This window comes from Panthera leo, chromosome A3, assembly GCF_018350215.1.
Source record: "Panthera leo isolate Ple1 chromosome A3, P.leo_Ple1_pat1.1, whole genome shotgun sequence".
Lineage (NCBI taxonomy): Eukaryota > Metazoa > Chordata > Mammalia > Carnivora > Felidae > Panthera > Panthera leo.
This window is the reverse complement of record NC_056681.1, coordinates 69,767,232-69,792,417: the sequence shown is the minus strand read 5'-3', so window position 1 is coordinate 69,792,417 and position 25,186 is coordinate 69,767,232. Positions and strand designations below refer to the sequence as shown.

The following is a 25,186-nucleotide window of genomic DNA, read 5'->3' as shown; positions in this document are numbered from 1 at the left end:
CATGTCAAAATATCAACATTAACAGGGGTTTGGAAAAAGTTAATTCCAATTCTTATGGATGACTTTGAGGGGTTCAAGACTTCAGTGGAGGAAATAACTCCAAATATGGTGGAAATAGCAAGAAAACTAGACTTAGAAGCAGAACCTGAATATGAGACTGAATGGCTGCAATACCACATTCAAAATTTAATGGAAGAGGAGCTGCTGCTTATGGATGAGCAAAGATGGTTTCTTGAGATGGTATCTATTCCTGGTGGAGATGTTCTGAAGATTGTTGAAATGATAACAAAAGATTTAGAATATTACGTAAACTTAGTTAATAAAGCAGTGGCAGGGTTTGAGAGTATTATCTTCAATTTTAAGAGAAGTTCTGTGGGTTAAATGTGGTCAAACAGCATCACATGCTACAGATAAATATATATCATGACAAGAAAAGTCAGTTGTTGGAGCAAACTTTATTGTCTTATTTTAAGAAATTGCCATAGCCTCCTCAACCTTCATCAACTACCACACTGATCAGTCAGCAGCCATCAACATTGAGCCAAGACTCTACCAGCAAAAAGATTTCAACTCACTGAAAGCTTAGATGATGGTTAGCACTTTTTAGCAATATTTTTGTGTTAAGGTATATACATTTTTTAGACACAATGCTATTACACACTTATTAGACTACAGTATAGTGTAAAGATAATTTTTATATGCACTGGGAAACCAAAAAAATTCATTTGGCCCACTTTATCGTCATGTTTGTTTTATTGTTGTGTTCTGGCACAAAACCCACTATATCTCTGAGATACGCCTATATTATAAAGAAATCTATGCCTAATTGCAAGCTTGAAGATATACCTGTGGACAGAATTCTGATCATTTTAACTCCCAAAGATTAAAAAGCTAAATTAATGTCAAACCATCAAAATCATTTGAGACATTTTCCAAAAACTTCTTTCATTTCAAACTTCTGCCCCTTTCTTGGAGTTGTACCACCAGTTATTCATTTTTTTTTCTTTTTTTAGGGCAGGAGAATATTTCTGAATATTTTAATTGTTCTGAGAATTTACGAATTCTGCTAGTTTTGTCAATAAAATAGTATTCAGTAGTCTACTGTATAACTGAAACTGATATTTTGTAAAGATGTTTAAGTGCTTAGTTTTTATACAGACTTTAGTTGCTCTACTGGATCAATTAGAGGACAGATACAAGAATTTTGTTTCCCAATACCAGAACTCTATTTGGGAATGGAGAACAATCTAGCAAAATTGAAGTTGGTCAGATATCTCAAGGATGTTAAAAATATACATTTAAATAAAATGAGGCTAGTAGCTACCATTCAGTCTTAAATAATTTTACTAATTTTGCAAGAAAAATATACTCTGACCAGCAATTACCACTAACTGTAACAAGTACCCTTTAAAACTCCTGTTTTCTATCACAGCCCTCATCCCAGTTTTAGCATGTCATGATCATTTTTTGAAGTTCAAATAACTAATTCTTTTTCTTCAAGAAAAACACACAAGTACACAAGCCCAGTGATGTACATAGTAGAGTAACACATATTTGTGAATTGATCATTCAGATAACCCTTGTGTGTTTCTTTTGCTATTTTAGACCTTAGGTTTTCCAATGAATAATGTATTTATTATTAGAGACAAAAATAGAACAACAGCAACCAAAAAAAAAAAAAGTGTTCTTAAAGGATATTTGAAACTTGCCAGGCAGAATATGAGCAAATGCCTTATGACTGTTCGTTGGGCTTACTGTTTCTTAGATGGACATATTGTCTGTTTCACACAAATACTCCTACCCAACCACCCAAGTGACTATTGATAGAACATGGACTTTAATAATGTAATTTGTTTCCGAGCGGCATTTAACTTCCCTTGGGCCTCCAAAGTCATATTCGTAATTCTTTTTCTGTTTGTAATTATCTGTATTTAAAATCTTATGAGATTTTTGTCTCATATTGTCTCAAATATTTCCTGTATATTTGTGTGCCAAAATATTTTCTTTTTTAAAAAATAAGAAGCATTTATTTAAATAGAAGGTCAAGTATTATAGAAAAAATTTAAACATTTGGGCTTCAGAATTTTCCAGAGCTTTTTTCAAACCACCATTTTTTGCCTTCCAAAAGAACACATTAGGCACAAATTGGAAATATATGTTCAAGAATATTAAGTAAATTTCTATATTTTCACACCATCTCTCTCCCTTTCATTCTTCTAATTGCTGTGTTATTTCTCCTTTATTTTTAGAACAACTTATCTAGCTATTCATAAAAGTGTTTGGGTAAACACCTTTATGTGTAGCTTCACATTAATTAAGTCAGCAGTATGTTTGTTATACTCCCCAGTAGGCCACTTAAAAGGAAGCACAAAAATGGTTTTAGTGGTCTATAAAATGATCAAATAAAAATTTCTTTATTAGTTAAAACCAAACCCAGAAGTTCAGTCCAAATCAAATTACAGAGTTCTTTATATTTAGTCTGTGGGTTGAATTCCCTTATTTTATTTTATGTTTTATTTTCCCCTTAAAGACTTATTTGAGGAGAGACAATTATCTAAAATGCACTTAAAACTCCAGTCTTTTTGGACTAAACTAAATGGTTTAGACAAAGGGTGTGTGTGTGTGTGTGTGTGTGTGTGTGTGTGTGTGTAAAATACACATATATAATTATATATCTGTGTGTATATGATTTATCAATTTATGGGCACATTTATAATTTATTTACAATTTAGATAATCCGGACAGAAAGATATCCATAAACTTTTCCAGTAGTTCTTGATGTAGATGATTTTCTAATTTCATTATGAAACATATTCTTTAAATATGTTTTATTTTCTTCTATTTAAGAAAATATCTATTTTCTTTCACATTGAGCCCATCATGGGAGTTATTAATGATGATCACTGCTGGTTTCAGGAGATATGTTCTTCAAGTCTCATGGGACAACTTCATTTTCATGTGTCAAGTTTCATGTGCTTTGAGACCAAGGGGATTTTATTTTGGAAGATTTCAATATAGAGTCCTCATAACACTTTGATTAGTTTTCTTTATTATAGTATAAAATATTTTTTGAAATACGTAAATAGGTATTGACATGTTTTTATGTTTAAAATAAGAATATTGGCAGACTTGGCTTCACTTGTATTTTCATTTTTGGTAGTTTAGAGTTAGGAAACTTAACTGTTTAAATACCTCATTTTAATTTTAAACATGTGTATTTAAGACATAACTTTCTTGACTGGTAATAAATGAGCCATTGGTTATAGTTAATAATGTCTATGTATTGGGATGTCACAGCAGACCAGAAAAGATAGTACGTACTGTCACATCTAGGATGATAAATTTTATAAAACTGTGCTGCATAAAGATGAGCCCTTTTGTGCTACCTTGCAAGGTTGCTATAGTTACTGAGTGTTGCTTTATGGGAATTTCATTTTTCTTAGTAATATTAGATACTGAATCCAGTGTCTCGTTTTATATTATTCTTAAATCTCCTCTTTGAAAAAAACCTCCTTTGTAAAAGATTCTGAATTATTTTTACGATCTTTTTCTTTTTTTCCACAAATAAATTATTTTGAATAAAGCAGAGAACAAAAACATTGAACATATATTTTCCTTCCAGACACTGAATATCAAAGAGAATTTTTTTTTGCCTCTACTAATTACTGTTTTTCACTTTATAGGAAAAAAAACCTAGTATTATATTTTTAAAAAGGCAATATGTTCTCAGCCGGAAAACTCCATTTAATGGATACTATTATAACTGGTGTGTTTCTGTCTATGATCCCAACTTAGTTTAAGTCTGGATTGTATGTTTCTATGAAAAGTGGATTTCAAACTGTCATAAAGTATCAAGTTTCTTGGAGATATTGCTACCTTTTTGCGAAAGACAAAGTGATCTTAGAGAGCATAGTTCATACTTACCTCCTACAAGGCTTCTGTGTCAGACACTGGAGCTCCCACGCATGAATCCACGTTGTCCAGCAATTGGCCTAGTCCGGTTTGCAGTCTTGGTATAGAGGGATATAGGAAAGGTATTCTCCACATTCAAGGTATTTGTAGTTTATTTGGGAGAAAAGAATGAACTTTTGTCTTTTCTGGATATGTAACCAAATGGTGCTAGTAACCCTATGAGAATATTCATGTATTTTACATAGTATTACACAACTGCATTGTGTTATCTACAACACAGTACATTTCTTGTTGGTAGGATTGTTTTCCACATCTCCATATCTTTCCATTAAGTCTTATTTGGTCCCTTATACTGAGAAAATGTTCAAAAGAACTTCAGCAATAACAAATAGACCGATGAACTAAAAGATTGCGTGTATACTTGGCAAAATGTTATGATTGCTATAATAGCTAATATATATTGAGTGAAGTACTTTACCTGCATTGTCTTGTTAAATTATTTAATCCTTAAGTTATGGAGTAGGTTCCATGTTATGTTATAAATATGTACATTTCATCAGTGAGGCATCTGAGGCCGAGAAGTAAATTTCTTTGCCCAGAGTCACAGTTATTAAGTTCAAGAATTTAAAATAATAATAGTACTGGAATTTCTAAGAAAAAGTTTGGCCTATTACTTAGAACAGTGCATCATAAAGTATAGAATAAGAGTATGTTCATAGATAATTTTAATAATTATGATAACACGTGATAAATAAAAACTAAAAGTGACATCAGCAAAATGGTAGAATAGGTGACATTAAGCTCTCATCCCCACAAAAATATGAAAATACAATAATAAACTATTAGAACCAAATTTCCCAGCTCTGGAAAAGTCAGAGGCATACAGCAACCAAGTGAATGCTGAATTACGAATGCAAAGGAAGTCAATATAGGAACATTAATGAATGTAATATACCACATTAATAGAACAAAAGGGAACAAATGATCATTTCAGTTGATGCCAAGAAGGCTTTTATCAAAATGTAACATTATTTATGACAAAAACACTGAAAAATAAGAAGGGAACTTTAACATGAGAAGAGGCATTTATGAAAACCACACAGCTAACATTACACTCAAAAGAAAAATCTTTCCACTTAAGACTAAGAAAAGACAAGGATGTCCACTTTCACCACTGCTATATATTATTGTACCACAAGTTATAACCAGGTAAAGTAGGGAAAATAAATAGATGCAGATTGGTAAGTGAAATTATCTCTATTCACAACAAAACATTGCTGAAAGAAATTGAAGACCTAGGTAAATGGAAAGCCATCCTGTATTCATCCTGTATTCTTAGGTAGGAAGACTTATTCTCACAGATTCTGTCCTTATCAAATATTTTCACAGCTTCCTTATCAAAATCCCCCAAAAAAGCTGTTTTTTTTAAATTTTTTTTCAGAAATGGAAAAGTCTATCCTAAAACTCTATGGGATTGCAAGGGGCCCCAAATAGCCAATACAACCTTAGAAGAACAAAGTCAGAGTGCCCATGTTTTTCAACTTCAAAAGTCACTACAGTAATTAAGCCTATGTGGTACTGGCACAAGAATAGAAATATAGATAACTCAGGGAATAGAACTGAAAGTCCCATACAGCTCTGGTCAATTGATTTTTGAAAAGGGTGTTAAGATCATCCAGTGGAGAAATAACAGTTTCTTCACAAATGCTGTGGTCACTACTGGATTTCCACATGCAGTATTTGGTGGTGTATACAAATGTATATATAAATTATTTGAAAATGAATCAATGACCTAAATATAAGAGCTAAACTATAAAACTCTTAGAAGAAGACATAGAGGTAAGTTATCATGATCTCTAATTTGGCAGCAATATCTTAGTTATGACACTAAACCCTGAGCAACAGGAGGAAAAAAATAGGTAAATTTGTCCTAATATTATATTTGTGCTTGAGAGGATGTTATCAATAAAGTGATAGTGGTAGTTGCTGGGGGGAGGGTGGGGGAGGGGTGAAATGGATGAAGGTGATCAAAAGGTACAAACTTCACTTATAAGATAAGTAAGTTCTAGGGTAATAATGTACATCATGGTGACTATAATTATCAATAGTGTGTTGTATATTTGAAAGTTGCTGAGACTAAACCTTAGAAATTCCCATGACACAAAATTATAGCTATGTGAGGCAAACTGAATGTATTGTGGTGATAATTTTACAACATCTGCATATCTCAGACCATTATATTGTACACCTAAAGTGAAAGCAGTGTATATATGTCAATTATATATCAGTAAAATAGGGGGGAAAGTGAGCCAACAAACTGCAAAATGATAGAAAATATTTGTTTCTCATGTATCTAAGACTTTAATATCCAGGAAATATAAAAAAGTCCCTAAAGTATAACAACAGAATTACAACCCAGTTAAAAATGTACAGAGTGCTTGAATAGAAATTTCTCCATAGAAGGCATACAAATGGCCAAAAAACACATAAAAAAATGCCCCACATCATTAGTTATTAGAAAAATGCAAATAAAACAATGAGATACCATTCATATCTACTGGAATATCTGTGGTCCAAAAACATGGAAAAATAACAGATGTTTGAAGGAAGTGGAAAAACTGGAATTCTCTTAGATTTCTGGTGGGAATGTAAAATGCTGCAGTTTTGGGGGAAAAGAGTTTGGTGGTGTGCAGTTTGGTGAAAACTCTGTTACCACTTATATTAAATATCTAGAATAGACAAATTCATAGAAACAGAAAGTAAATTAGAAATTATTAGAAGCTGAGGGGAAATGAGGAAATGAGGTGTTGTTAATGGTTATGGAGTTTCTGTTTAGGCGATAAAAAGTATTTTGGAAATAGATAATTACGATTGCACAACATTCTGAAGGTAATGAATGCCACAGAATTGTACACTTAAAAATTGTTAAGGTGGCAAATTTTTATATGTATTTTACCACAGTAAAAATCTTAAAAAGTAAGATAAATACATAGAAGTAGTCAATACTTCAGAAAGAAAAATTGCGGGAAAACAGAAGTATAAAGTATTGCCATCTATACAAATTACCTATTTTAAGCCACTTATAAAAGTGATTTTTTATTTCAAATTTTCAAACTATATGGAATTATATGAAGAAAGAGTATCCTATTTCCATGTATCCTGTCTCAAAACTCTGTATTGTACTTTCCACAAATATTACTGAAGATACAAATATACACACATGCACACACACTCATGTTAACAAAATTGAGTCCTGTAGTATATATTGTTCTGAAACTTACTTTTTTTCACTTATCATAACTGGAAGATATCTTTGATTACCTGTTTGTAGAGACTTGCCTTATTCTTTTTTAATTACCATAGGAGAGACTTTTTAATTTAGAATAATGTAGAGGGTTCACAATTTAACATACCCATTTGTCTTGTGTGGAAGAACTGTGTATGCTTATTTGTTGAAAGTGATAACATAAACATCAAGTGTGTTTTTTTTTCCCAAAAGTTTCAGTAACTCCTAATTTATCACCTCCCAAATCCAGCTCATTCACACTTGTTTGAGAATGATTGCAAAGCTGATGACTTCTTTTAGAGCTGAGTCATAGATTCAACAGTCTTCCAGACATATGGTGAACAAAACTTCGGCTAATGTAAGTCACAACTGCTATTTAGTTGGTGCTACCTAGCTGTGCTACTGAAACACACTGAAATAATCCTTAGATGCTTCACATGTGTTTATTTGAGAATTCATTAATTGGCCATAAAGTACTCAGATTTGATGTTACAAAATATGAAATGCCTAAAGCCCTCCACTCATCCAAATGGAAACCTATTACATGTTTCTTACATTGATGTAACCATTTACTGTTTTGTAATCCAGGGATAAATCTACTTACAAAGATTCATTTTCTGTGACATAATATTTTATGTTAGGTAATCTGTGAAAACAAGTATTTATTGAATATTGACTCTATACTAGAAGTTTAAAATCCCCATTTAAGAAATAAAATAATTTTAAGAATATTATGAAATGAATGTACATGCTAAAGGAAATAGATACTTAATATTTCTGACAATTATGGGGGGAAAAGGTATATTCCTGATAATTTGACATTTGTGGCCAAATATTAATTTTCTATCTAACATTATTTTTTCATTTAACTTATTTTTTATAATAACAGAGAAGAAAAGAAGTAGTCACTAGAAAAAATGAATGGGAAATAAAGAAAATAGATTTTCATATTTTGTTCTTGTATGATTTGCTTTTTTAAACCATTGTGCTAGGATAATCACTAGATTCATTTATTTTTTTAATGTTTATTTATTTTTGAGGCAGAGACAGAGCATGAGCAGGGGAGGGACAGAGAGAGAGGGAGACACAGAATCTGAGACAGGCTCCAGGCTCTGAGTTGTCAGCATAGAGTCCGACGCGGGGCTCAAACCCACGAACTGTGAGACCAATGACCTGAGCTGAAGTCAGACGCTTAACTGACTGAGCCACCCAGGCGCCCATAGACTTTTTTATTTAAAAGCTCTGGAGGCAATTTATAATTTCACTTATTTTGTACCTGTATTCTAGCAGAGAAGAAGACAAACCAATTATTTAACAGACAGGTTAAATTCTTTCAAAAGTAAATACAGTAATGACTCATTTTTTAGTAGAAGTTTTCAGTTGAAGTTGCTTTGCTTACAAGATGGAAACGCTTGAGAGACACGGGTGGCTCATTTGGTTAAGTGTCTCTTGATTTTGACTCAGGTCATGATCTCACAGTTGGTTAGATCGAGCCCCATGTTGGGCACTGCACTGACAGCTTGAAGCCTGCTTGGGATTCTCTGTCTCCCTCTCTCTCTGTCCCTCCCCCTGCTCATTCTCTCTTTCTCTCAAAATAAATAAATACAGTTTAAACAGGCAAAAAAAAAAAAAAAAACCCACAAAAAACAAATGAAAACCTGGAATAATATAAACAGATTTATTTGAAAGGTCATTTCTCAAGTTTAAGTCCTAATTTAGGTACTGGTAAATATGCATTGGCATAGGAAAATTTGGATTGCTAGAAGCCATTACTGACTCAAGATCAATTGGAATATAATCAAAATAGCTTTGAATGATACATTGTTGAGAAAATAACATTTATCACAAAATATGTCAATTTATATCTATTGCATAACATAGGTGGCTGTGTTATTTTTCTAAAGTGTTTTTTCTAAAGAGTTTTATTTTCTTTTAAAATTTTTAACCTTTTGACTTGTAAACTCTTGCTAGTTCACACCATAAATTTTAATTTCCATAAGGTTTTAAAATAATATATTTTGTGATTTGTATTTATCTCTTTTTAATTTTACTTTTAATTTATCTAACTTTATTTGTTTTTGAGAGAGAGAACGGGCTCATGTGGGGGAAGGGCAGAGAGAGAGGGAGACAGAGAATCTCAAGCAGGCTCTGCACTGTCAGCATGGAGCCCTACGCAGGGCTCGATCTAACCAACTGTGATCATGACCAGAGTTGAAATCAAGAGTTGAACGCTTAACTGACTGAGCCACCCAGAAATCCTTGAAGTATATAATACGCATACAGAAAGGCGAACCTATCATAAAGTTGAGTGCATTTTCAAAAACTGAGCACAGCCATCCATCTAGCAAGAGGGATAACATTCTTAGCACCCAGAAGCACTCCTTACTGGTGTCTCTTCAAGGCTATATACTTGTACCCCTAAAGGTAACCGGTATCTTGTGGATCTCTAACTAAGCAGACTAGTTTTGCCTGAATCTGAAATTTGTAAATATGTAGTCATCAGAGTATGCTTTTGTGTCTGGATTCTTTGATTTAACATTATATTTGTAAATCATCATTGCTGTTGAGGTATAGTATTCCTTTGATTGGCTAAATCACAGTTTATTTGTCCATTTGTTATTGGTGGACATTTAGGTAGTGTGCATTTTGTGATTACAATGAATAGTGATGCCTTGAACATTCTAATAAATGTCTTCTTGTCATTTTCTGTTTTGTATAAGTCTGGAGTCTGAAGCCATACGATCTGTAGATATTCAGGTCTAGTCTATACTGCCAGTTTTCTAAGTAGTTGTACCAATTTACACTATCACCAAATGACATAGGGTTCTGATTACTCCACACAGATTGTCACCACTTCATAATTAAAGTAATTTTCAATGTAGCCACTCAGATGGATATGTGGTTACATTTAATGATGATTTTACTTTGTATTTTCTTTTTTTTTTCTTTTTAAATGTTTATTTATTTTGAGAGAAAGAGAGAGCATATGATATGGGACTTGATCTCCTACAGCCATAAGATCATGACCTGAGTCAGAGATTTAACTGACAGGGTCACCCAGGTGCCCCTTAATTTTCATTTTCTTAAAGACTAACGAAGTTGAATTTTGAACACCTTCTTCTTTGTTCATTGGCCATTTGAGTATCCACTTTAATACATTCAAAGTTTTTGTTCATGTTTCTATTTTTTTACTGCATTCTTCAAAACTGATTTATGTATTCCTGATATTACTCACATGTTTTGTAAAATTCTCCTTTCACTCTTCATTATTTTCATTATTTTTTTTAAAGTAGGCTCTATACCCAATGTGGGGCTTGAACTCACAACCTTGAGATCAATAGTGACATGCTGTACCGACTGGGCCAGCCAGGTGCCCCTCTTTGCATTCTCTTAAGATTATCATTTAATGATCAGAAATTCTTAATATTACAACAGTTGCAATACATTATTTCTTTCTCTATTAGTTAATACACTATGAGCTGTTTATGATATCTTTGCTTACTTTAAGGCCATAGAAATATTTGATCCCCTATATTTTCTTTTTTAAAGATACAGATGTGTGGGATCTTGACACACCACACATACCTTTCACATACAAATATTTCCATAGGGATATTCAGTTGACCTAGCACATTTATTGAAGAGATTGTCAGTCATTTATTTCCCTTTTGTATTACAGCGTTGACTTTGTCATAAATCAAGTTAACATATATATATAGTATATGTATTATATATATTATATAGTATTTCTAGACTCCTTTGTTCTCTTGGTCAGTTTGTTTAATTCTGTGTCAACATGATAGTTCTTAATTATTATAGGTATATAATAGATGATCGTTATCTGGTGAGACACATCCTCGTCCTCCAGCTTTGTTCTTTGCAGCTCTAGCAGCTATTCTAGGCACTTTGTCTCAAACTTTTGTTTGAGAATCAGCTTATCAGTATCTACAAAATGTTTTGCTTGGGATTTTGATTGGGATTGCATGAAACCTATAGATGAATTTGAGGAGAACTTATACCTTTATACTACTGAATCTTCTAGTACATAAACATGGTATTTCATATCACACTTTTAAAATTCCAATCAGAAATTATTTTAGATTTTTGTGTGAATGTCCCGCATAACTTTCGAAGATTTAGTCCTAAATATTTACAGTTTGGGTGCTGTTGCAAATGGTATTTTTAAACTTCAGTCCTATTTGTTGCTAGTTTATACTGTCAGAGAAAAACTGAACCTGACAAAATCAAAAAGGCTAGGCAAACTAGGCAAAGTTGTTGCAGTAGGTGAAAGAGGATAGAAGGTGTCTCAGTTCAATTCCACTGAAACCAAGTATTGGAGGGTTTTTAAGAGCTGGGGTGGGAGCATCAGAGGTCATCTGTTTTGTTAATTGGCCTTCCCTACAGGAAAAGTAAACTTTCTCATACCGTAACTGGAGGTTTATTTACAATGTGGAGCAAGGACCTTGCCAAAGTCAGGCTCCAGCTCTCACACAGTTGGGGAAATAGGGTCTGTATCTTCCTTGATGATTACATTTCAGTGGATTGGCTTTCAGGGCCTTGAGAAAGATAACCCTGAGTTGTAAATCTGATAAGAAGTGTTAGAAAAGATTTACCTCTTAAAAAGGCAACAGAATAATTTACATGTACAAGTTTTCTAAAGCAAATGCCGTAAGAAAAGGGAACAGAGAGATTTCTGTGGTTAGACCATCTGGGTTCTTTTAGAGCAGAGATGAGAAGGAGGTCAGGGGCCTTGAGGCAGGAAGAAGTCAAGCTGAGGATAATGTTAAGAGTGCCTTAGTCAACAGAAATACAATTGATTTTGCTATATTGACCTTATACTCAGCAACTTAGCCAAATTCATCATTAATTTTAATAGTTTGTAAATCTTTGGATTGTTAAATATATAATCAAGTTGTATATGAATAATGGCAGTTTTATTACATCCTTTGTAATCCTTACGCTTTTTTATTTCCTTTCTTTATTATATACTCACTGAGACCTCCAATAATGTCATGAATGAAGGTGGTGATAAAAGACATTCTTATTTTCAGTATTCCACCGTAGAATATGAGTGTGTAGGGGGTTTTTCTGTCAGTATTTTTCATCATGTTAAGGAAGCTTTCCTCTAAGCAGCATATGTTTTAATTCCTATAAATTTCTGTCATCAAAAACAGTCAGAGTACCATGAGATACTTCTCAACCATAAAATCAGACTAATTAAATATTCCCTTAAAGTTTAAAATCTTGATATAAATTAAATTCTCTCCTTGAGAGTTTATTCCTCTGTCATTCAACATATGCTAATAATATACACCAGTTACTATAACCATCAGCTCCAAAACTCAATGGCTTGATACAAGAAAGTTTTATTTCTCACTTATGTGATGATAGTTCAATGAAGGTTGAGAGGGATATACTTAGGTTGGTAACCAGGCTCTGTTTTGTCCATAATTCAGGGATGTAGATTCCTTCCATCTCATGACCTACACAGCCCTAGGGCCTCAGAATCCTCTGCTGGACCATACTATCTGGTTGGCAAGAAGAGAGAAAGGAGATTCAAAAGTGTTGGGGGAAAGGTGGGGGCGGGGGGAAGAAGAGAGAAAAAGAGAGAGAAGGCATATTTGCTGTTAACTGCATCATCCCAGGGATGACACACATTTCTCTCATATTCCAGTCAAAAACTAGTCACATGGTCCCATCTAGATCCAAAGTTAGAAAAACGTAGTCCAACTAAGTGCCAGGATCCTCCAGCCAACATACTGAGCATCCAGGACCTAAAATATGCCATCTCTTTGTCTATGTAATTTGAATTTCGTCTCTCTGCTCCATGGAAAGATATATAGCAGTTCATTTCTGTCCTAAACAAAAATTTAAATGATAGTATATGTTAGAGAAGGCATATCAACCTAAATCCATTCAATTGTAATGTTTTGCAAAAACTAATCTTTTTGTGGAAACCATGCTTTTATTGTAACGTGTCATTGTTACTTTATAATATTAATGAATGCTTTTGTAACTATCTCTTGAAATTCCTTTGTTCCAAAAGACTGATTTATTTTTAAACTCGTCTTATTTTCTCTTCATAAATTAAATAAGTAGATAGACAGATAGATAGATACTGTATTTCTTTTAAAGATTTATGTAAGTAACAATGGTAGTTTTTCTCAAGTCTCAGTAAAAGAAAAACTAAAAGATAACATACCTGAGGTCCATTTTTTTCATGAAGGAATTCTTTCCTATCTTTCTCAGAAAATGTTTGTTTTTTTCTTTTTTTCCTAATCCCACATTCTATGTACACACAAAGAAAAATGAGACAAAACAAAACAAAAACACTTAAAGAATCAGAACAACTAGTAAAAAGTATCATTCTCCCTTGAGACTTAAGAGCTTAGCAGTGAACAAAGAGATATACCTGGTTTGAGGAAATCCACTGATGTCAAGTTGAAGCAAGATTAGGAAATGCTAACAGATGGAGTAGAAGGTTAAGGTTGACTTCATGAGGAACTGGACAAGAGCACATAGAGAACTGACCACTTCATGAAGTGATCACACATCTTGCTTATAAGTGTTTCCGTGTAATAAATGTATGCTTATGATACTGTTTTCTGCTAACAGTGACTCATGCTTTCAAATAAAATAAATATTAATATGTTTGTATAATACTTTATGCAAATCCTAAAAATGATATTCCGAGAATAAAAAGCTTTGGAAGCAAAATATGTCCTTAAATTGGCAATTTCTGCACTTGATCTGTGCAGTGTTGTTAACTTTGCTAAGACAACCATATTTTATATTATTTGGATACTACTCAGTAATGTTCGCTGATGTTTTCGAGTGTTTGACTACTTGCTATCACTGTTTATAAATATTTTAACAAACAAAATGCAAGGAGAAGATGTAAATATTGTTGTGGACAACTTCAGTGTAAAATCAGAAAATAATTTAAAACCTGAATTTTGCAAAAGCAACCTTGATTTCAACAGTGAAACAAAAATCAGGGAAGAGCTATAAATTATATATTATATATATGTATATACAATATATATATATTTATATATTATATAAATATATATATATGGTATTCAAAGAGGAAATGAGCTTACACAAAGCAACATATAACTTAATACCCAAGCTGAACATTACTTTGGGTTCACTCTTAAGTAGATTAAAAGTCACTTTTACTAAAAGTAAAATGAAAAAAAAATCTATTTTGGAATATTTATAATAAAACAAAGATCAGGACTATCAGAGCAATTAGTTTGTGTACTTTAAAGTATCATTTTTAAAATGATGGCTTTTAGATATTAAATAGCTATGATATTATTTTACAATTTTAAATTTTTTCTGAGTATATTTTGTGTTGATATTCTCTTCTTTTAAAGTTTTCTATTAAATATCTGTATCAGGTAAGTGTATTTTTATGTTATTGAAATATATAATATTACCACAATATGTTTGCTCATAATAAATAAAAAACTGTGTGTATACATATGTGTATATGTATACATATTTTTTACAGAAAATCTCTAAAACTTTTTATAATCCTGTCACAGAAATACTGGTTTTCATGGCCACTTACTATTATTTAAAAACACAAAAATTGTTATTAAAAATACAGACTAACTTGGGTTTAAGGAATTCCCTCAAAGTCCTGTGAATTCCAATTTCTTGTTCCCAAATTCCAAAGATGGTTATGTTTCAGGAATTTGGAACACTCCTCAAGGTGACCATAAAAATACTGTGGGTGTACATGGGTTCTTTTATAACTCCATGGTAAGTGAATTGGCGTTCAATCTCCCTGTGTAAGACCGAGTACCTCTAAAGCCTTTAATGGTTTGCTGTTTCTCTCTGGGTGGCCTGAGAAAAAATTGCACTGGAGACTGATAAGTAATGGTTTAATCAGTTTTATCATTTACCAGCTATGTCACTATTGCTATTACTTAAACTCTCTGAAATTTATTTTCTTCTTCTAAAATACTGAAAGCAGTATTTTATGCAAGAGATAATGCATATAAAACCCTGACAAATGGTAGGAACTTCATAAATGAAGTTATTGTATACTTTCAAAATTTCACCAGAGCAGCACAGTAAACACAAACATAATGATGGTCTTAAGTTTGATATAAATGTGTCTGATTTTAGTGAGAAAATATCACCCGATGTTTTACATAAAGAAAGGAAATGTATAAGTGAATATATATACTGAAATGTTAGGAAATTGGTTTTCGATATGCTAGGCAGTTTAATCAAATTCAGAGTCTAGAAAAACATAAATTCCACTATAAGGTTATAAGTCTAGAAAAGCATAAATTCCACTATAAGGTTATAAGTCATTTTTCATGGAAATGTTGTTTTGTTTTGAATGATGCATGCTTTTGGTGGATGCTATAGTGCATGAGGGTGTATTATTCAAGAATCTGTTATAGCATTTAGTAATAGTTTTCTTTTGAAAATCATTACCCTTTACTGAAAATTTCATGTGTTTTTAATTTCATAAAATCCCATGGTCATTATTTGGCTTATTAATTATTGCATAGATTTAATTTTCCCCAACTCAAACTAGAGTCTAATACATTCCTAGCCTTGTTTGATCTTGCCCATACCTTGTTTTTCATAATTCAGAAGTCTTGTGCTAACAGAGAAAACCTTCTATATCTTTTCTTATGGAATTAGTAGTATTTCATTGTTTTTACTCCTACTTTCATCAGCATAATGAGAACAAAGACATCTTAATGTTTAGTTACCAATATTGCATAGGAAATGTAGCAGTGGCCAACCAAAATAAAGGAAAATGCTGTATTTCAGAAAATTTATGGCTAAATAGTATTTAGCTTGCTAGAAACATTATTCAGTACTCTTCTATTTCTTTAAGCAAGAGCATGGGAGAAATCTTGCAACACAATCTTGCAACAGAATGTATTATAGGCAAATAGACGGTCTGCTTTTAGAGGCAAGAAGGGGAGTAGATTGCTAAAAAAGAAAATAAAACTTCCGGAAAATGGTTAAGATTAGGTAATATGTATCTGTCTGAGATTTTAATGAATTATGCTTTTAAGCAGAGAGGACTCTCAGATTGCCAGTCTTTACTTTTGAAAAATATCTTTTGGCTTATTCTTAGACAACTTCAGATAAGTTTATCTGAATCAAGTTTTGAGCTTGATTTAATGCATTTATTTTATTTAGCTGATAATAGGCTATTACTTAATAATCTATAATTAGCCTTCAAATCTGGTGTACATCTCTTGATTTATCTGTTTCCTGGCAATATATCTTGCCTCAACTTGTGTCTTCTCCAGTCATAACTATATGAAGAAGGGCCTATTAAGGCATTGTTTAAAACTTGATATCTGTGGCAGCTTTCGCTTGGTTCAAGTTAGTACATCTCTGTATTGATTTTTCATGTAGTTTACCTTTTTCCTTGAGTGATCCACAGAATTATTTTCACTATGTTTCTCTAGACCAAAGTTCAAAATCGGTGATCACTGTCAAATTCCATTTTTTTTGTGTCTAGGAAGGATATACTGTTATTCTGAAAACAAAATAAAATGTAGAATGCCTGATCTGCTGTCTATGTGACCTAAGGCAAATTCTTGACCATTTGAAGCCAAATCTCTTTATTTGAAATATAAAGAACCTCAGAAACCATAAAAAGGATTAAATGAGATCCTCTTTTTAAAAAGTGCTCACTTGGGGTGCCTGGGTGGCTCAGTCGGTTGAGTATCTGACTTCGGCTCAGGTCATGATCTCGCGGTCCGTGAGTTCGAGCCCCGCGTCGGGCTCTGTGCTGACAGCTCAGAGCCCGGAGCCTGTTTCAGATTCTGTGTTTCCCTCTCTCTGACCCTCCCCCGTTCATGCTCTGTCTCTCTCTGTCTCAAAAATAAATAAACGTTAAAAAAAAATTTAAAAAAAATAAAAAAAAAAAAAGTGCTCACTTGTTCATGCAACAAATATTGGTGAGTGCCTACCATGTCCTCTGCATTGCTCTGTGGGACATACAATAATAGATAATGGAACTTATAGGGGCGCCTGGGTGGCTGAGTCATTTAAGCCAACTTCAGTTCAGGTCATGATCTCACAGTTTGTGAGTTACATCCCCATGTCAGGCCCTGTTTTAACAGTTCAGAGCCTGGAGCCTGCTTCATATTCTGTGTCTCCCTCTTCCTCTGCCCCTCCCCCTCCATAAATAAACATAAAAAATATTTAAAAAATTAAAAAGTAGATAATGGAACGTATATTCCAATGCTTATGAATTACGAAGGTTTACATGTAAAATATCAATACTGCTAATGCCAGTCTATAAGATACCTTTATTTTCCTTGAGTTTAGTTAATTTTACTTGTTCAGCAAAAAATGTAGTATCATCTCAGTCTTTCAGAATACTACTCCTAATCCATTGCCCAGAGGAAAATATAGGGAAGTGGCCTGATACTAGGTTAGTGGAATTAAATCCCCCAAGAGCTCCCATATAAATGTTGAAATACTTTTATAAAACATTCTAATTCTCATCTTGTATCTCTGGTTGATTACTTAAAAACAAACAAACAAAAACAACTCCTCTACTTTTTGAATGTGTTGTGGTTTAACTGTAAAGCAGATATTATAGCTATTCCCATATCTAATTATAGAATTGTAGCAAAGAGAGCTATTTGTCTGTGTCATTGTTTTCCATGTCTTTGGAATTCATTTTCTATTGCTATTGCAGAGTACTGGGACAGAAGGCATCTTTTAACCAATGTTGAAAAATGTATTTTTATTTCTCCCATAGCCCAATTTATGTGGACTCCTGCATAGCAGAACTTAGAACATGCCAGAGATCAGTTGCAAGTAAAAGAATGCCTCCTTGCATCTTTTTAATTCTATTCTAACACAATTTGACATGATTCTTTTCCTGTAACAGATATTCAGATCCACAGATGCCTATAGGCACACCCAAGGCACTTCAGAATAACAAGAAAAGCAACAGTGGAAACTAAATTCTAATTACATATTTATCCCTTCATAGAGTAGACCATAGACAAACCTAGGAAAGAGTTTCTTGTCAAGTAAGTCCTACCTGCCCTCCTGGAACTTCCATCCGACCTTAGTCTTTTGATTTATACCTTCATGTACTGCATATAACATCATATGGCTGATCTTAGATTATTAAATGAAGAGATTTGCCTGTTTATGAAAGCAATTTCAACACTATGGGGAAAATAAGATATTTTCTGGGGGCTAAAGGTTTGAAATCATACTGTGTAGACTAGCACCCAGCCTTACACAGTAACAGAGAGATTAAAATAATGAGTAATAACTGCAAATAAACTAAAAAATTGCCTTGGCTTGCTTATATGCAGATTATTTTAGACATTGGGTTTAGAGAGTGTATTAGGCAGAGACATAGATATAGATATAGATATAGATATAGATATAGATATAGATATAAATAGAAAGGAAGTGGGGAGAGACAATGGGAGAGAGAGACACAGAGAGAAACTGAGATTAGCTCATGCAGTTGGAGGCTGTTAAGTCCAAAACCCCTAGGGTAAGCCAGCAATCTGGAGATTTATCTAAGAGTTGGTTCAGTCTTGAATCTAAAGGCTGGAAACTCAGCCACAGTTTCTGTGTTGCAGTCTCGAAGTGGAAGACCTTCTTCTTTGGGAAGATTAAGTCTTTGTTCTTAAGGTCTTCAAATGACTTGAAGAAGTCTACCCATGTTATGGAGGGTAATCCATTGTACTTAAGGTCAAGTGATTGTAAATGCTAATCACATCTGCAAACACCTTTATAGCAACATCTAGACTAGTGTTTGACCAAATAACTCATCACCGTCGTCTAGTCAAGTTACATGTAGCATTAACCATTACAGTGCTCTAAAATAAACATGAACAGTTTTTCACCTACTTTGTAAAAATGTTGTATTTATGGCACCACTAAAATATTTCTTTGTACTTCAAAATTTTGGAGGAAAGTAAAAACCTACCTGATGAATTTATAGATCTGGCACAGGCTATTCTGAAGAGAACTTTTCCCCCAAGTGTATCTTATGAAAGATTCACAGGCACAATCTAGTAAGCCATAGTATTTATTGGATTCTGTGGTTGGCATAAAAGGAAACATGTACATATGTATGTGTATTTACATCTTCCCTTAATTAAATCCTTATAGCTCCATCACTTTAAAGGGCTGGTAGCTCCTGAGATCCTTGGAGTTCTAGACACACAGTGTTTATGAAAAGCCAGTATAGCAAGCCCATGTGTATTTCTATTAAGGAAAAATAAAACAAAACAAAGCAGGAACTGCTGTCTGTGTCACATGGTCTAGAGCTATAAGGCATAGGGAAGGAGAAGTAACTTCTGTGTGTCAGGCTCAGCAATTGAGCAGAGAAACTACTTGATGAAAAACAAAACAAAACAAAAATAAACATCAAAAACAAACCCAGTGCACCTGCTAAAATTTATAACGTTTCTCCACAGGGCTATCTATTCACAGGAGAAATTCAAAATGTCACTCATCCCCACATGCGTTTGCAGGGGCAGGGAAGAGGGCAGGTGAGGGGCTGGAACTGATGAAAATTTGAAGCAACAAGAGTGGACTCTGGTAATGTTGAACTTGCCAAAGGCAGCATTTGTTTTTCCTGTCTTTGATTCTTATTGACAATAACTTTTTAAGTCCCCTTGTTTTCAGGCACTTACTGTATTACTTTGATATATTTAAGACAGTATCTCTTTTCACTACCACGATGCCTCCTACCTTCAAAAACAGAATTTAGAGAAGCAGGGAAGCCAAACCTTGAAAACGGATTTAGAGTCCTTTTGGAATCTAACATTGGAGGTAGAGGAGTGGCGGCTGGTTGGATGTGAATTCTTGGAAGTAAAACATGTTGATCACAATCAGTTAACATTTATAGAATGCCTATATGGCTCCATCTCAGTAGATTGTTGCCAAGAAAACTAATTCTCCAATGTTCTTGGATTTTTCATTCTTCCTACAGAACCTGACTTTGCTAAGTACCCTCTGGCTTGTTGCTAACTATATAATAAATTTCACTCATGGCTTTATGAGTGTGATATTATATGAGGCAGTCATCAATATATATTTACTAAAACTCTGTATGCTTATTATCATTCAAGTGCTCTAAATAAAATATAATCATCACCTTGTTTTCGAGAAAGTTACAGGCTAAGCAGAAGGGCAAAATAGGAATTCAGAAAACAATAATAGGTCATCATATAGAAATATATATACATATATACATATACATATATATAATTATCTGTTAAATTGTCAAAGACTGAAAGCATGTAGAACTCAAACTAACAAGGAAACACTGGAGTGCGATGATCTAGGAAAGGTGTGTGGGGATGGATGGTGGAATTTGATCTGGGTTTGGAAAGAAGTTCAGCATTTGAATAGGCAGAACAAAAAGTTCAGCTCTTAAGGTAGAATTTTTTATGGTCTCTACCATCCTTTAACTGACCTGCTAAGAACTAAGCCCAGAGTGGAAAAGTGTCTTGGTATGTCCACAGTCAAGCCTTGGTCTAGTTTGTTTAGAAGAACCAGTAGAGAAAAATAACTGCAAGACATGTTTATGTGTGTGTGTGTTGGGAGGTGTTAAATCAAGCAAGACAACAGTCAACAAGGGCAATATCCTGCAGATGAGTTTGTTAAGTTATAATGGGAAAAGAGAGACAAATTAGTTAAGATGAAATCTGAATACTTCAGTAAAAACAAAATGTGAAAATTACTATTGTGGATGTGTGGAGGGAGAAAAGGGGAAGTAAATAAATCTATCAAAAGTATAACAGAGACGCCTGGGTGGCTCAGTCGGTTGAGCATCCGACTCTTGGTTTGGGCTCAGGTCATGATATCTGGGTTCGTGGGATCAAGCCCTGCGTTGGGCTTTGCCCTGACAATGTAGAAACTGCTTGGAATTCTCACTCCCTCTCTACTCCTCTCTCTCTAAAAATAAATAAATAATCTTTTAAAAAAAGTATTATGGTATTTAACCAGTAACACTCTTTGGCCAATAAAAGAATCACATTTGTTTTAAATGCACGTCACATATACTCCTTAGGACTCATTCACCACACTAATACCTTGGATTCATTGGGAATAAGCTTAATTGCCTCCTAAGCACATAAAAAGTCAATGTCTGTCTCTTCCACCATGTTACTGCTTGGACATATGAAAGCCGAATGGTAGGCAAATGATGAGATGGCGGGCAATTTTTGGAAATATATCAGTTGTTGTGATAAACTGGCATATATTATCTCATTAAAATTGTAGATACTTACTTTAAGTTTTGTGACAAGAAGATTTTAAAAGGAATGGGGAACTCATGAATATAATATTGGTATTATAATGTGAATTTAATATATCCAAAGAAATATCAAAGAAAACCAAAAGGTGAATATTTCTGTTCTTATAGCAGGCACTGAGCATTATCTGTTTGGTTTTCCTCATGTTTACTACAGTGCTTGATATATAGTAGATATTAAAAAGTATTTGTTGTGTTTAATTGAATTTTAGTTGTAAAGCATTTGGTTAAAGTATAAAAATATTGGAAATAGTAGTTCCCATCACTGGACCATAGTATTTTTTGTGACTTTCTGAGTAGAATTTTTAATTATTATAATAAAGTCACACACTTTTGGAAGTGCTTTAAGGAAAAAAAAATCTTTGCCAAATTTTCATCAAATAGAAAAAAACTTGTTTTCATTTATTTTAAGGCTAAGCTGAGTTTTACAGTCACCAAAAAAAAAAGTGTGTGTGTATATGTATGTGTGTGTGTGTGTGTGTGTGTACACACACACACACACACACACTTCTACATTTCAACATTTTTAACTGTGGGATCTTTATTTGGGACGAGGCCTTCCCACTGAATAATTGCAATCCAAGAGGGGCAGGAAAAGGAGACTTAGTTTTACTAGTTCTGTTCTATTCCTGCAAATACACACAACCTTTAAGGAGTCAGGCTTACATTAGACTATCTAAATAACAACACAGAATTATAAGCTTCCATCCACTTGCAAGGCCTTCTGCTTAGAATTTGAATTCTTTGGGACTCTAGATTGGGCTGGGTCTAGCTGCAGTTGGTGCTAAATTTGCAAAGTCTGTCATCTTTTCAACTTTGGGCTATTATTGAATAATTCTATGAACATGAAATAAAATTTGACTGAAGTAGAAAAATTAACTCACCTGTTATTTGCTTCCACCACCCATTAGGTTAGTTTAACCATCAGCCAATTCAGAATCCTAATTCCTGGGGTTTTTGTCCCTAGCTATCGAGCTGTTGGTTCTATTGGTTCTGTTGGTCCCATGCTAACCTTCACCAGAATCCCACAGTACAAAGTGACTGGAAAAAGTAAAATCAAAATCAGTATTGAGCAACTTGGTTTTCAAGATGTAATGTAATTGATAGGGATAAAGTATGATTCTTATTTCCCAACAGCAAACTTGAAAGTTATAAAGAGGAAAGCACTGGAAGAATGATGCTGAATTTTAGCATGGGGATTTGATTTTGTGGACATAATAATAATAGTAATAATAATAATAATAATAATAATAATAATAATGCAATAACAACAATAATTATTAACATTTATTGAGGAACTATCATATGCTAAGTCAGTTTTTTCACAGAATATCTCATTTTTAAGGAGATTACATTAATAGAACTTTAGTATTTCCAGATATACTAAGTTTTGGGGATAGCCTAGTTCTATTTAATTCAAAATTTTGTATAGTAATGCCAAGGAAATCTGCTCCACATAACAAGAAATTAACAACAATGAAGAGACTTAAGAAAGTTTGTCTTGGTGAAGAGATTGTTATTACTAGAGGATTTTCTAGTTAAAAGAAAACTGCTGGGTACAAAATGTGCTAGTATAAAAATATTTTATATATACTAATCTAGAATACCCCCTTTTTTTGGTATGAACAGCTGACAAGGTTTTTTAACATACTTTATATTTGGGGTCCTACCAATTTCAATATTTAACTCCATCCATTTGATAATTTTCTTACAGATATATGCATTTCTAACATGCATTTGACAGACACCTCCTTAGTGCTCACAGATTCCCGCTTCTCAACATAGTATTTGAAAATGTAAAGGATTCTTGTGCTGCTTAACGGACTCAAGAAATCAAAATGGTAGCAATGTGTTAGTGGTCAGAGTGTCCATTCCTGTCAAGGAAGGGCCCCACAGGGAACTGATTGGGATTCATTTTCTTTCCATTGATGGTATTAAGGATTTTTTTTTTCTTTTCCTAAGCATCCTTCTGTGGAAATAAGAGAGAGATGATCTCTTACTAGAACAAATAAAGGAATAAAATACTTTATTAGCACCTTCTCATTTGGGGTGGGGATATAACATTTATTTTAGGATTCATTTATACCACATTTTATCAACATATATTCTCAAGGCAAGATCCTAAGCAGTAAGATGATTTCAAAGCTAATACAGAAGAACAGGGGCACCTGGGTGGCTCAGTCAGTTAAGCATCCGACTTTGGCTCAGGTCATGATCTCAAGGTTCATAAGTTCAACACCCACATTGGGCTCTGTGCTGACAGCTCAGAGCCTGGAGCCTGCTTCACATTCTGTGTCTCCCTCTCTCTCTGCCCCTCCCCTACTCATGCTCTTTCTCTGTCTCAAAAATAAAACAAAAACATTTAAAAAAAGTAGAATAACAGAATCCTAAAGTTGTCCCTTTTTCCCTATGTGAACTATGTGCACTTGGTGCCTCAGTGTCCTCATCTATAAAATAGGGATGGAAAGTATCCATTTTGCAGAATGCTTGTGAGAATTATAACTACTGTGTACAAATCATGTGACATGGAATTCGTATCATGATACGTGTTTATTTTGATGTTTAAACTGCTTAAGGTTCTGTCCTAGGAAAAAAAAATAAGTAGAATTACCTATTTCTTAGAAATTTTTTAGAAATATTGAATAAGTGAAAGTCAGAAATAAGGATGACATCTGAGCTAAGATTTCTTTGTAAAACATCTGATGCTCTAATACAAAACAGGCTTTGTTGATGCTATTGGTTGTGTTTATTTTTAACTAACTTAACAAATACTTTTTAAGCATGTGTAATGTGCCAAAATACTATGTTGGGCTCCTGGAAAACATACAAGAGGCAGATTGTTTGCCCTCAGGGAGCTTTATTATATATTGAATTAAGGAATTTTTTAAAAATTAGGTCACAAACTGGTGGGGTAGGCTGGAGTCAAGTTGATTTCATTCAATGGATTCTGAATCTACTCTTTTCTTGGAGGCACTTGCAAGGTCAGCATTGTTTTTTGCAGAGTGTCATAAATTTCCAGTGACCAGCCTTTGGCTATAAATACAGAAAAAATACTTGTGGGGTTTTTCTTCCATGTACAATATAGAATATCTGGAATAAGAATGACCTAACAGCTGCAGTCTGGGTGTTTTGAAAAATTACTCAATCTTTTGCAGTTTATTAAGCATCTTTTATATAATGCCAAAAATATTCTAGAATGCAAATATTTCTGAGCATTTTTACAAGTTCTTTAAAATGAGGCTATGGCAATTCAAAGCACAGACCCCTTCATTTCATAAATGACTCAGAACCTCTGTATTTTCCTACTCTAAAACTGCCAAAATTATCAGACCTGAAATGAGTTCAATTATAATCAACTTGGATGCTTTACCTTTTTAATTCATCCATAGAAATAGTATTAGATTGATACGTCTTATGATTTGAAGTCATTTAGAAATAACTGTGTAATGAATTGGCAATTACCTCAAAACACATGGATTGTGTTCTATAGCAGGAATTTTAGTTACTATGTTGTTGTTGTTTGCTTGTATGTTTATATTTATTTAACATTTTCCCCCTGATGCTTTGGGGATATTGACTTTAACAACAATGTATATAGTGTTATTATGTACCAAGCACCATTCTTAGCACTTAACAAATGTTACCATATTTGACCCTTATAACAACCTTAAGAGTTAAATGATATTACT

The 25,186-nt window shown here is 33.4% G+C and overlaps 1 protein-coding gene across 19 annotated transcripts in view; it reads left to right on the top strand.

Moving 5' to 3' along the window:
• NRXN1 (neurexin 1) overlaps window positions 1-25,186 on the top strand; it is a 1,135,337-nt gene that overhangs the window by 147,370 nt on the left and 962,781 nt on the right. Inside the window, exon 4 of one of the 19 annotated variants that reach the window (XM_042932233.1) lies at window positions 11,958-11,987. The exons of the other annotated variants lie outside the window; for them this stretch is intronic. Coding sequence (XP_042788167.1) covers window positions 11,958-11,987 — 30 coding nt within the window. The remainder of the gene's footprint in view (window positions 1-11,957; window positions 11,988-25,186) is intronic. 19 annotated transcript variants of the gene reach the window in all.